Genomic DNA, 13,123 nt, shown 5'->3' on the forward strand with positions numbered 1-13,123 from the left:
CAGTCGGTAGGATCAAAAATTAAAATAATCCTTTTAGTACGGTACTGGTCAAATTAGATACGCTATACAACTAGCTATCCAGACCAGCGAATTAAAAGTGTGATTCAAAAGTTGATGATAAACGAAAATCCCGTGCGGTCGGAAACAAAATTCAAATTCGAATTTTTAATTCAGTGACTTTACAAACCAAAACTTACCGAGACTAAAAATGGCAACAGTGGCACAACTCTCCGAGCTTCACTTAAATCAGTTGCTGAACCAAATCAAGGAGCTGCACTATTACGATGGCACACCAGGAAAGCTATTAATGTTCATCAACCAAGTTGATCAGTTGTTGACCCTCTACCCAACACAAGATGCCCGGCAAGTTCACATAATTTACGGCGCTGTCAAACGAGTGATAGTGGCAATGCATTGGAAGCTGTGACCCTGGCAGGAGCAACATCATGGATTGAGATCCGAGAAGCCCTCTCCACTTCGTTAAAAGATCACAGACCATACGTGACGCTGATAAAACAACTGGAAGAGACGCCATACTCATCCAGATGCTGGAAACGCAGCATCGTAATATCTTTGATAAGTTAGAATTAGAATGTACTCTGTAATTAAGAGCAATTATTCTGATATGTTAAAATGGACCATCAAGTCTACAATTGATAAGAAAATTCCAGATAGAATGTACATGTCGCTGGCTCGTAAGGATATTTACACTATCCCAGAGCTAAAACAAACCACCATGGATCTTGGTCTTTATGATGCAAATCCTGAAGACATTTATTTTCAAAAATCTCACGATCATAATCGCAGGAATAAGGGAAACAAAAATCTAAGTATTAATCAAAGATATTACAACAACAAACATAATACAAATTCTTACTATTCGTCTACGTATCAAAATAATAATTAAACCAGTAATTCGAATCGAAATACACAGAATCGTAATCCAAGTAACTTTACTATTGTTGACCCGCAAGTATATCACAATTTTAGGAATAAGTTAAATCAAGCTGGGCAGAATAACCCATTGAATCATCAGCCCTCTACTTCGCACAACCCGGGTAATAATGGTCCCGTAAAAAGACAAAGAGTAAGTAGTAGTGGACAGACTAAAATGGATGTAGACGTAAATGTTCATCAAACTGCCTCGTAAATCTCGGACACAGGAGAAGAGGAAGAGTCAGTCCATATGTAAGAATTGAGTATCAGAATAATCTTTACAAAGGTATGATTGACACAGGGTAGTCCATCAACATCATTAGGGAAAATTTTGCAAATTTAAAGGAAAATAAAGAAAATCTCAAGGTATATACAATTAAGGGCCCAATAAAATTAACAAGATTGACCAGCAAGGTGACCAACCCGTTAAAAAAAACAGGTCAGATTAGACAAGTTGTAAGAGAGGCTGCAAATAAAGCAAACGTCTACATTTGTTGAGTTGATATTTCAAACTGTTTTATTTCCGTAATGTTCTAACTTAGGTATTTCAAACTGTTTTATTTCCGTAAAGTCCTAACTTAGGTAGCTAACAGTACTATCGCCTAGACTCTTATTTCAAAATATCCCAACGCAGGTACAAGCCGGGAATTTCCGCTGCCCGATATCATTATCTAAAAAACCATGTAGTGACTACTCGCAGGAGGTCCCATATCGCAGGTATACTTAAAGTCCGAGAAGCGGTTATCAACTTATAGATATGTATACAGATGCTTAACAGTACAGTACTGCAGCGGTTTGATGTTTACATGGAATTCTTATATACATATATGTATGTGTACGTGTTCATGTGTGAACATTGTGTGTAAGACATTCCGGCATAATGCGCTCCGCATTTTTATTTCGAGCCTCAAGCGCAGCCTCTCCGATGTCCTTTTCTCGGCAAAGCCGAAAGACATGCCAACTGCGTTGGCATTGGCTCAAGAGGTGGAATCAAACCACGAAAGATACACTTTTGCAACATCGTTTGCAAAGATCCTGGAGGAGAGGGATAGGAAGCAAATTCCAAAGTGCGGGCAAAAACCCACACACTAAACAACACAAGACTCAGGTGCCTTCCGCGCCGCACAACGACAGGCGTCATGAGAACACGCCAGAGCCCATGGAGGTTGACCCTTCAATGTCTAGGATGCTCAAGCCATCTCAAGCGCCGGCCTACCATAATAGAAAGCCGGCCGGGTCCGATCGATCCGGCCCGCACAAGACGCAGAGGGTTAACCACATCGCAGAGGGCCCAGGCTTCAAGCACGGCCAAGGAAATCAATGACAACGCCATTTATGAATATGATTCTGACATTATTAATTTATTAGGGAAAAATCCCTGCTACCCGTCATCAGACGAAGAGTAGCGGGGAAGATATGAAGCTTTTGGTAGACACGGGTGCGACATAAAATTTCATCCGTCTATATGAGGGATTAAAAGGCGTTCGCCCGGTAGATACATTCTATCCACGATACATTCTATCCACTGCGTCACCACCATCACTAAGAACTGCTTTGTCTCCCTATTGAACTTGAAGGCCACGTTATTCATATTACCAGATTTGTCCTCCTTCGATGCTTTAATTGGCCTGACCTGTTCAAACAAGCAGGGGCATCGCTTTGTCTAACTTCCGGCCACCTCAAATGGGGCTCCGAAGTAGAAAAGTTAGAATTCCAATCGTGCCCCGACGTCAATTTTACCGACATTGATTGCTCGGAAGCGCCGCCTCTAGTTAGAGAGGTCTTTATCAAAATGCTTGGCGAACGAAAGAAAGCCTTTGCAAACCCCAACGAGGCCCTGCCTTACAACACGTCGGGGTTGCTACCATCAGGACGGTTAGCGAGGAGCCCATTTATGCCAAGCTTTACCCGGACCCAATGGGGGCAGCGGATTTTGTCAACGGCGAAATCCAAGAGCTGCTAAAAAATGGCATAATACAAAAGTCAAAGTCCTCCTACAATAACACAATATGGGTAGTAGACAAAAAGGGCACTGACGAAGCGGGCAACCGCAAAATGCGGCTCGTATTAGACTTTCACAAATTGAACGAGAGGACGATACCTGATCGCTATCCCATGCCAAATATCTCTATGATACTAGGGAATTTAGGCAAAGCCAAATACTTCAAAACACTCTATTTGAAGTCAGGCTACCACCAGATCACTCTGGTAGAGCGCGACCGTGAAAAAACTTCCTTTTCCATTAACGGAGGAAAATACGAGTTTCGCCGGCTTCCCTTAGGTTTGAAGACTGCTGCCAGCATCTTCCAAAGACGACATACTGCGAGTGCAGATTGGCAAATTTAGCTATGTCTATGTTGATGATGTCGTCGTTTTTGTAGAAGACAAAAACGCCCACACACGGCACGTAGATTGGATTCCTAAGAGCTTGCACGAAGCCAACATGAGGGTTTCAACGCGAAAATCGCGTTTTTTTTTTTTAAAGCGTTAGCTTTTAGGGCTTTATTGTCACCAACAATGGTGCCACAACTGACCCAGAAAAAAATAAAGGCCATTCAGAAATTCCCCGAACCCAAAAATGTATTCGAGGTGAGATCGTTCCTTGGCCTGGCCAGTTACCGATGCTTCATACAAGATGCAACATATCGAAAGTGTTGATGAATTTGAAGCTCCAACTAGAGTTGCGAAACGACGCTCGTGAAGATCCGTAACTGTCTCCAGCAGAGAGGGCCAATTCGACGAGCTTTGAAGAAGGAAAGAAGGTTTGTTAGCCCAAAGGGAATCATCTAGCAGTTCTCTCGGGTTACTTCCTGGCGACATTACATCTGCCGGGCTTAAAATTGTTGGAACGTCATGCCAAGTCATGTCTTTCGTAATCTCCTGTATTTTCGCAATTCAGTGTGACACAAATTCGTTGAACTCCCTCGGGGGCTGGCGCATCCATGCCAACATAATGAAAGGTGCATTCGAAATATATGCTTTCATTAACGTTTACGACAAGGTCAGACAATAATAATGCTGCAGACAGTTCAAATTTTGTAATTGTTAAGGCTTTCAAGGGAGCTTCTCTAAACTTGGCACAAAGATGGACTTTTAATTCTCCATTGACCTCCAATCGCAAGTATAAACACTCTCCATACGCTGATAAGATAGCATCGCAGACTTATGCAATTCAACCGTAGTCTGTACAAATTTTAAGTTTTGTACGAAAGAATTTGAATGCGTCACCCCAGCCCACGTTAGCACTCCATAGGGATTGCAGGAAGACTTAAGATTTTTTAATGATTGGTGTAATTAGTCCAAGTGGATCATAAAATGTTGTAATTCTTGACAAATGCAATCCGTTTGGTGGGTCGATGACTTAACAGCATTGGAGAAAAGTTAAATAGTAGTTAATCAGACGCCGGGTCCCAGCCGAATCCCAAAGCCTTGCCGATGTGCGATGCACATATGCCGATACGACTGCATATGCATTTTTGTGGCAAATTGTTGTTCTTGTTTTCTTTGTTTTTCTTAGCGCAGGCTCAGTTTCCGCATACCCCTGCCCATGTCACTGCTTGACAAAGCACCAGCTTGGTTCGACGAGCTCAGATACTTTGTTGCTAATGCGGCGCTCCGTCCCCGCACACCCTTTGACATGCAAACTGCCTTCGTGGGCAGAATAGCTTAAGCAAGCATTCATCTACCAGTGCGATTTAACTTAACTAATTCCAGCAGTACAGGGAAAACAAACCATACGCTAGTGACGCAGAGTCTGATAGTGAAGGGCCCCCGCGTACTAACCCCTCAGTTGGAATTATGGACCCAGAGCAGCTTAAAGCTGTAATTCAAGCCGCAGTTAACCATGCCATGGCGGGCAGGGTCGGCAAGGAAGAGAAAATGCGCCAAGCCATACAGCAGTTGGCCGTTCAAGTGGCAGCGGTGCAAGTCGCTCCTACATAGACAGAAGCTCCAAAAATCAAAGTCTATGAGCCCATTGACATCAAAGGCAATGTTCAATGTAACGAGCCTCTAGATGACGTTAAATGCCTGCCCGAATATACGGGGGCACAGGAAACATATGTCTCTTGGCGGCAAGCGGCAGTAGCCGCATATTAAAAATTTAGGAGATATGTTGATAGCTCACGCCATTACCAGGCGGTGGTCATAATTAGGAGTAAGGTTAGAGGCCCTGCCGAAGCGGTGCTATCCACACTCCTACAATACTATGACGTGGTTGAGAAAAAACTCACATTGCTCACGAATAAGGAAATTATGTCGTACGAAGCATCGGTGACAAAATTTTGTGTAAGAGAGGCTGCAAATAAAGCAAACGTCTACATTTGTTGAGTTGATATTTCAAACTGTTTTATTTCCGTAAAGTCCGAACTTTGGTAGCTAACAGTAATATCGCCTAGACTCTTATTTCTAAATATCCCAACGCAGGTACAAGCGGGGAGTTTCCGCTGCCCGATACATTATCTAAAAAACCATGTAGTGACTACTCGCAGGGGGTCCCATATCGTAGGTATATTTAAGATCCGAGAAGCGGTTATCAACTTATAGATATGCATACAGATGTGTTGGCTGAAGTCATAATTTGTGAAGTCTAGTGTAGTTAGTTTAGGGCGAAGGCGAGAGCGCAATAAAGCTCTCTCGCGCTCTTCGCGAATTCGCCTCGCCTTCGCCAACCTTAGATAAGCTAGGCTAAGCAGATGAAATATATGATTCGCATTTTACACTCGAAGCCACGCACCACCTTTTTTTCGTTCGCCAAACGTCTGCCACCACAACTCGGTTTTTTTGTAATTCAATTTTTTTAATGTTCTAATAAACTAATTAGAAAATTCATGGCGGCCCCGGGTGGACAAGACAACAAAAGGCAACATAATTAAATAATTAAAAATAGTGATAGTGACACAATATATATATATATACATATAAATACATAAATATATATAAAATATATAAAAAAAAATACATAAGTGCAGTGAAACAAGCCAGTGACTAGTGCTTGAGGAATTTGTTGCCCGCGACGCGCTGTGTTAAATAAATTTAATTAAATAATTTAAATAAATTAACCGTGTCGGTCGGGAAAAAACTCTAACTCCAACTACTGCCATCAACGAGGGAGCAAGAAGCACAGGAAAGTGGCAGCTGGAATATATTTATATATATATATCACCAAGCAGAGGTATTTGTGCAAAAAATTGAAAGCTGGAGTAAAATAAATTTATTGTTTATTGTCTTGTGCTGAAATATTGCACCTCGCTTTCAATTCTTGGCACATACGTATTATAGTAGAGCAACATTGCATGTATTTATTCAATTATATATATTGTCTAAAATTAACATATACATACATACATAAAATTGAACCGCACTTGGACGCAACATTTATTTATGTTATTTATTGTATTATATTGCAATCACTGTCGCCCCCCCCCCCTCTCTCGTTAGAACTCGCTTTAATAGTTGGGAAGTTAATCCAAGCTTGCGCACCAATACATAAAGCCTTATATACTAGCAGCTGCAGCGGTGAACTTTTTCGTTTTCGCTTTCGCTTGTGTGCCGGTGTAGTCGTTGTTGTTGTTGGGCTCTTTTAGTTTGGCGCGCTTAGATTAGCGGACCGCCAAGTGACGCGCTACCCTGTTTTTGTCGGGTATACTCTTTTTCGGTCATTTGATTGGCGGACCGCCAAGTGACGCGCTACCCTGTTTTTGTCGGGTATACTCTTTTTCGGTCATTTGATTGGTGGACCGCCAAGTGACGCGCTACCCTGTTTTGGTCGGGTATACACTTTTCGGCGTCACTTGCACCCACTATTATTATTGATACTGCGTGACTCGTTTCAATTAAATAAATTATTGTCATCAGAAAAAATATTTAATAAACTTTTCGAACAAAATAAAAATATTAATTTGTAATATTAATTAATTAATTATTAATATTAAATATTTATTAAATTAAAAAGAATATTTATATATATATATATATTTTTATTATTTTTAATTGAGTGTTTATTTGATATTATTTTGATATTATTTATATTAGATTCGAAAGCTATAATTAATACTTTCGTCGTCTTTCTGCTTTAAACAATAATTTTCGGCCATTATTATAATTCTTGGGAAAATTAATTTAATTAATTCGTAAAAATGAGCCATGATACAAAGAATAAATCTCTTCTGGAGGAGTTAAAAAGCAAGCTCCAAAATAGGGTCAGAACCATTCGCCGATTAAACGAGCGGCTGGAACAGGGTTCGATTCCGATTTTAGAAGAAGAATTGAAATGTCGACTCGAAAACTTAAATGCTTCAATTAGCAAGGCAAATCAAATCCAAGAACAGATAGAAGAAATAGATAGTGGCGATGAATATGGCGACGAGTTGGAAGAACTTAGCATCGTGACCAAGGCAAAATTGATGTCATTATTATCTGCCATTAAGACAGCAGCCAGCAGCGAAACTCCGGGATCAGCTGCGGCAGCACCAACTCGTGCGCGACTTCCGAATCTGGCATTGCCAAAATTTAGTGGAAATTATTCGGAATTTAAAAATTTTATTAGCCTCTTCGAAACTTTGGTTCATAAAGATGCCAGCATTCCAGTTATCGAAAAATTTAACCACTTAATTTCATGTCTCTCTGGTGAAGCTTTACGAACAATTAAAGCTTACCAAGTCACCGAGAGTAATTACGAAAAGGCGATGGCCAGTTTAAAAAAGGTTTACGATAACGAATGCCTCATCTTTATGAATAATATTTCAACATTGTTTAGTCTTCCGAAAATATCGCATCAATCCGCATCCTCCTTGAGAAATCTTATCGACACTGTTTCGTCGATTTACGGTTCTCTGCTATCGATAGGAGATGATACAAAAATTTCAAACGCAATGTTGATATATTTGGTATTAAATAGAGTCGACCCAGTGACCAAACAAAAATGGGAGGAACAGCTCGATTATGAGACATTGCCACTTTGGTCCGATTGTGAAAAAATGTTAAATCGCCGATACCAGCATTTATCGGCTGAAGAATCAACAAAACCAAAGCTGGAAAAATTACCGTCAAGCAAACCACATAATCGAAGCTCATTTTCGTGTTCCTCCTCCAACAGCAAGCCTCAGCAAACTTGTAGCTATTGCAATGCAGAAGATCATTCACTACAGAATTGCAGCCCGTTTGGGCGTCTCTCTGTAATGCAAAGGTTCGAGTTTGTTAAGTCAGCCTCCTTATGCATCAATTGTCTGCGAAAAGGCCATACTGTGTCAAAATGCAAGGGAAAAAAGTGTAGAGCTTGTGACCGCTCACATCACATTCTGCTCCACAGATACACAGTGCCTGATAAAAGTTTAGCGTTGCCACCCCTTCAAGAGAATATTTCTCCTCCTTTTAACCAAGAGCAGCCTTCCACGTCACATGTTATGCATGCTACGTCATTGGACAGGGTAATCTTGGCTACGTCAATCGTAAGCGTGCGCACCAAAAGCGGCGAATACGTTTTAGCCCGAGCACTTCTGGACTCTGGGTCTCAAACGAATTTCATAACAGAAAAATTAGCGAACCGCTTACAGATTCGTAGAGAGGAGTCGTGTATCAACTTACTTGGTATTGGCGAATCCAATTCTCAAGTCAAGAAAAAGATACACACCGTGGTGAAGTCACGAATAAATGGGAGTGAGTTCTCGTTCGATTTCTGGATTTTAAAATCGATCACCGGTTATCACCCCGATCAATCGGTGAACGTTAGCGATTGGAAGATCCCAAAGAACCTCCCATTAGCAGACCCCTACTTTTACAAGTCACAAAAAATTGATATGCTAATCGGAGCCGAATCATTTTTCGAATTGCTAGCTGTTGGTCAAATTAAACAAGGTCCTGACTATCCAACTCTTCAAAAGACCCTTCTTGGTTGGGTTGTCTCGGGGAGATATAAATCTGCAGCCCCGAAGCAAGTTGTGAATAGTTTCAGTTGTAGTGAAGAATCGTTAGTGTCGATCGACACCACGCTACAAAAATTTTGGTCACTGGAGGAAATGCCAAATCCTAAGAAAATTCTGTCGCCTGAGCACAAATTATGTGAAGAGTATTACAGGAAGACTACTCAGGTATTGCCATCAGGTCGGTTTGAAGTAAGGCTGCCGTTTAAATCTGACCCTAAGGGGTTAGGCAATTCTTTTGATGTTGCAAAACGGCGGTTTTTGTCGCTTGAGAGAAGGTTGTCTCGAGATCCTGACATAAAGACCATGTATTTGGAATTTATGGAAGAATATCTCGCCTTAGGTCATATGTCGCCTACAGACCACAAAATTCCTTCCACTCCACATTATGTCATTCCCCATCAATGTGTGTTGAGGCCCCAGAGTACGTCAACAAAGTTGCGCGTTGTTTTCGATGCATCGTGCAAAACGTCGACTCAGGTGGCCTTAAATGACATCTTGATGGTGGGACCGACAATCCAAGAAGAGTTGTACTCCACTCTACTCCGCTTCCGGCTGCACAGGTATGCCCTGACTGCCGATGTAAAAAAGATGTATCGCCAAGTGATGGTTAACGAAGCGGATAGGCAGTTTCAACTCATAGTGTGGAGAAGAGACCCCTCTGAATCCTTGAGATTATACAAGCTCAACACCGTTACATATGGTACTGGACCACCCCCTTTTCTTGCTATTCGGTGTTTAAAAAGGTTGAGTGAATCTGCGAAACTTTCATTCCCTAGAGCTGCCGACGTAATTGGATCCGATTTTTACGTCGATGACATGCTAACTGGTGCTGCATGCGTAGAGGAGCTACGGACAATCAAGTCTGAAGTGTCTCAGGTTCTTCAAACAGCTGGGTTTGAATTGACAAAGTGGTTTTCAAACTCACCTGAGGTCACTGCATCTGAGAGCACAGTTAAGTCGATACCTATCTCGGACTCAGAGTCAACTAAGGCGTTAGGAATATCTTGGTTGCCTAGCGAAGATGCCTTCAAATTTAAAATTGACGATTCTGTCATGGGTCTCCGAGCGACAAAACGGAACATTTTATCGGTGACATCCAAGCTGTTTGACCCCCTCGGCTTATTAAGTCCCATTATAATAAAAGGAAAGATCCTATTGCAGGAACTGTGGCTTAAGAAGTTAGACTGGGATGAGTCAATTCCACTGAATTTAGAAACGGCATGGAATATGCTAAAAAACACCTTGTCTCAATTAGATAAGATAGCTATTCCTCGGTTTGTGCATACCGATCCGATGTCACCGGTGCAATTACATGCCTTTGCCGACGCATCCATGAGAGCCTATGGAGCTTGCGTCTACATTCGTAGCAAATCTGCCGAAGGTTACAAAGTATCGTTGTTGACTTCAAAGTCGAAAGTAGCGCCGCTCAAGACAAAAACGCTCCCAAGGCTTGAGTTATGTGCCGCTCACCTTCTCGCAGATCTCTGCCAGAGAATCAAACCGCTGATAAATGTCCCTATCGAGCGAATCGTTTACTGGTCGGATTCGGAAGTCACTCTCCATTGGATCCGATCTCATCCATCGTCGTTGTCGACATTCGTTTCGAACAGGGTTGCGGAGATTCAGGAATGGTCAGGACACGCTACATGGCGGCATGTTCCAACTAAGCAGAACCCAGCAGATATAGTGTCTAGAGGTTGTGACGTCGACGAAATTGGACAGTCTATCTGGTTTACGGGACCTCAATTTCTGAAGGACGAGGAGGAGAACTGGCCCAAAAATGTTCATTTCGAACCGGATGAGGAAGTCTTGCGGCAGGAATCAAGGAAGACTGTGGTCGGACTGACCGCTGCGGTGCAAACTTCCGATTTGCTAGACGTCATCGAGGGATTCTCGTCACACCTGAAACTGCTGAGAGTGTTCGCTTATATGTTCCGCTTCATAAGAAAATGTAAAGACAAGAGTATAGTTTTCGAAAAAACTCTGTCACCGACTGAATATAATGAAGCATTTAATAAGATAGTCGAAATAATCCAGAATCACGAGTATCAAGTAGAAATAGTAAAAATTCGTAAAGGTTCCAAGGTCGGCCCAAGTCTTCAGCGATTGAACCCATTCATCCATGAAGACACCGGCACTTGGTGCAATTTTTCGTTGTTGCGAGTTGGGGGGCGACTAGCAAACGCTCCTATATCCTACGATGCCAAGTTTCCCTTGCTGTTGACGAAACGCTCCCAATTTGTGCAGAGCTACGTCCGGCATTTGCACCACACAAATTTTCATGTCGGCCCTCGAGCACTTGTGAGCATCCTACGACAGCGTATTTGGACCATAAACGCTCAGGAACTCTGCAGTCAGACAGTTCGATCGTGTGTGCGCTGTTTTAAATACAAGCCCCGACTGATGACTCAAATTATGGGAAATCTTCCCGCAGAAAGACTCCGTGCTCTCCGCCCATTTGCAATATGTGGCGTTGATTTTTGTGGCCCTGTTTATACGACATTGAAAATACGAGGAAGGCCCCCATATAAGTCCTACATTGCATTATTTCTTTGTTTTGCGTCCAAGGCGGTTCATTTAGAAATTGTTTCAGACCTAAGTACTGACTCTTTTTTATTGGCTTTCCAAAGGTTTATTGGTCGCCGAGGATGTCCCCAGACCGTGCACTGCGACAGCGCGACGAACTTCGTCATAGCGAGTCGCCACTTCCAGGCTCTTCGCGAGAGGCTCGAGGAGCAGGCAGACGCGATTCGCGAATTCGCATCAAAAAGAGGATGCGAATTTGCGTTCACACCCCCTCGGGCTCCGCACATGGCCGGACTATGGGAGGCAGGTGTCAAAACTGCCAAGCACCTACTCCTACGAGCGGTGGGCGGCGCACTCCTCAACGCAGAAGAGCTGGGGACAGTCCTCGTCGGAATCGAGGCCATGATGAACTCGCGGCCCCTCGGAGCTCTCAGCCAGGACCCAAGCGACGGAGAGGCACTCACTCCAGGACACCTGCTGACAGGCGGGCCCCTCGTCGCAGCACCAGCACTGCGGACCCCGGACCAGGCGGGTCTCAGCTGCTTGCGGCGATGGCGGCTTGTCTCGTCAGCCAAGCAAATGTTTTGGCGGCGATGGTCCCGGGAGTATGTGCTGGGCCTTCAAATACGAGGCAAGTGGCACCACGACCAGGAGAACGTCAAGGAGGGACAGCTCGTCATAGTGGCAGAGGACAACCTGCCGCCTCAACAGTGGCTCCTCGGACGGATCGTCGCAACGCACGCAGGGGAGGACGGCATGGTCAGGGTCGTCGACCTTAGACGGAGCGATGGAGCCATCTTCCGAAGGGCGATCCACAAGCTGGCGCCGCTTCCAGGAGGTTGAAGCCGTGGAGGCGTTCAACGGGGCCGGTGTTGGCTGAAGTCATAATTTGTGAAGTCTAGTGTAGTTAGTTTAGGGCGAAGGCGAGAGCGCAATAAAGCTCTCTCGCGCTCTTCGCGAATTCGCCTCGCCTTCGCCAACCTTAGATAAGCTAGGCTAAGCAGATGAAATATATGATTCGCATTTTACACTCGAAGCCACGCACCACCTTTTTTTCGTTCGCCAAACGTCTGCCACCACAACTCGGTTTTTTTGTAATTCAATTTTTTTAATGTTCTAATAAACTAATTAGAAAATTCAAGATGCTTAACAGTACAGTACTGCAGCGGTTTGATGTTTACATAGAATTCTTACATATATGTATATGTACATGTTCATGTGTGAACATTCTGCCAAGGCCAGGAAGATTAGGCGCACGTTTTACAGTTACGTCGCAAATAATTATTATTTATAATGGTTTTAACTTTGCTATAGGTATATTCTTAATTTTTATTATTTTTTACGGCTTATAGCACATACATTTGTTCTTAAAACAACGATATAGTGGACTGTATTTATGTTTATATTTTTTATATATATTATATATTATCATCATACTGCCTAACTTCGACAATCTAGGAGATACTCTTGTTTTAGTATCTGCGATCGGAATTTGTACTGCGTCATTTGCTTCTTGTACACCAATTAAAGGGCAAATCTTTGTAAGTGGTCTTGTAAATGACGCTTCTGGGGTTTTGGCTTTGACTACCCTAACTCTATTGTCCTTACCCTTTTAAGTTTCTTCTACCTTTGCCATTGGCCATCTGGCTGGGTGGTAATTTTCATTCTTCAAGAGTACTACTTGCCCTGTTTCAATATTCGGGATATCTTTTTTTCCATTTATATCTCTGTTGCAAGGT

At 42.9% G+C, this 13,123-nt stretch overlaps 1 protein-coding gene across 1 annotated transcript; it reads left to right on the forward strand.

The window, feature by feature from the left end:
- Positions 1 to 208: 208 nt before the first annotated feature.
- On the forward strand, positions 209 to 12,420 carry LOC147644164 (uncharacterized). Its single transcript, XM_086829864.1, has 4 exons — positions 209 to 322; positions 10,020 to 10,239; positions 10,339 to 10,777; positions 11,489 to 12,420. The coding sequence occupies exons 1-4, from the start codon at positions 209 to 211 to the stop codon at positions 12,225 to 12,227; spliced, it is 1,512 nt and encodes a 503-aa protein (XP_086685990.1). The 3' UTR covers positions 12,228 to 12,420.
- The last annotated feature ends 703 nt before the right edge of the window (positions 12,421 to 13,123 follow it).

Source organism: Drosophila serrata, unplaced genomic scaffold (genome assembly GCF_035046125.1).
Source record: "Drosophila serrata isolate PLE 108 unplaced genomic scaffold, ASM3504612v1 contig_227, whole genome shotgun sequence".
NCBI lineage: Eukaryota > Metazoa > Arthropoda > Insecta > Diptera > Drosophilidae > Drosophila > Drosophila serrata.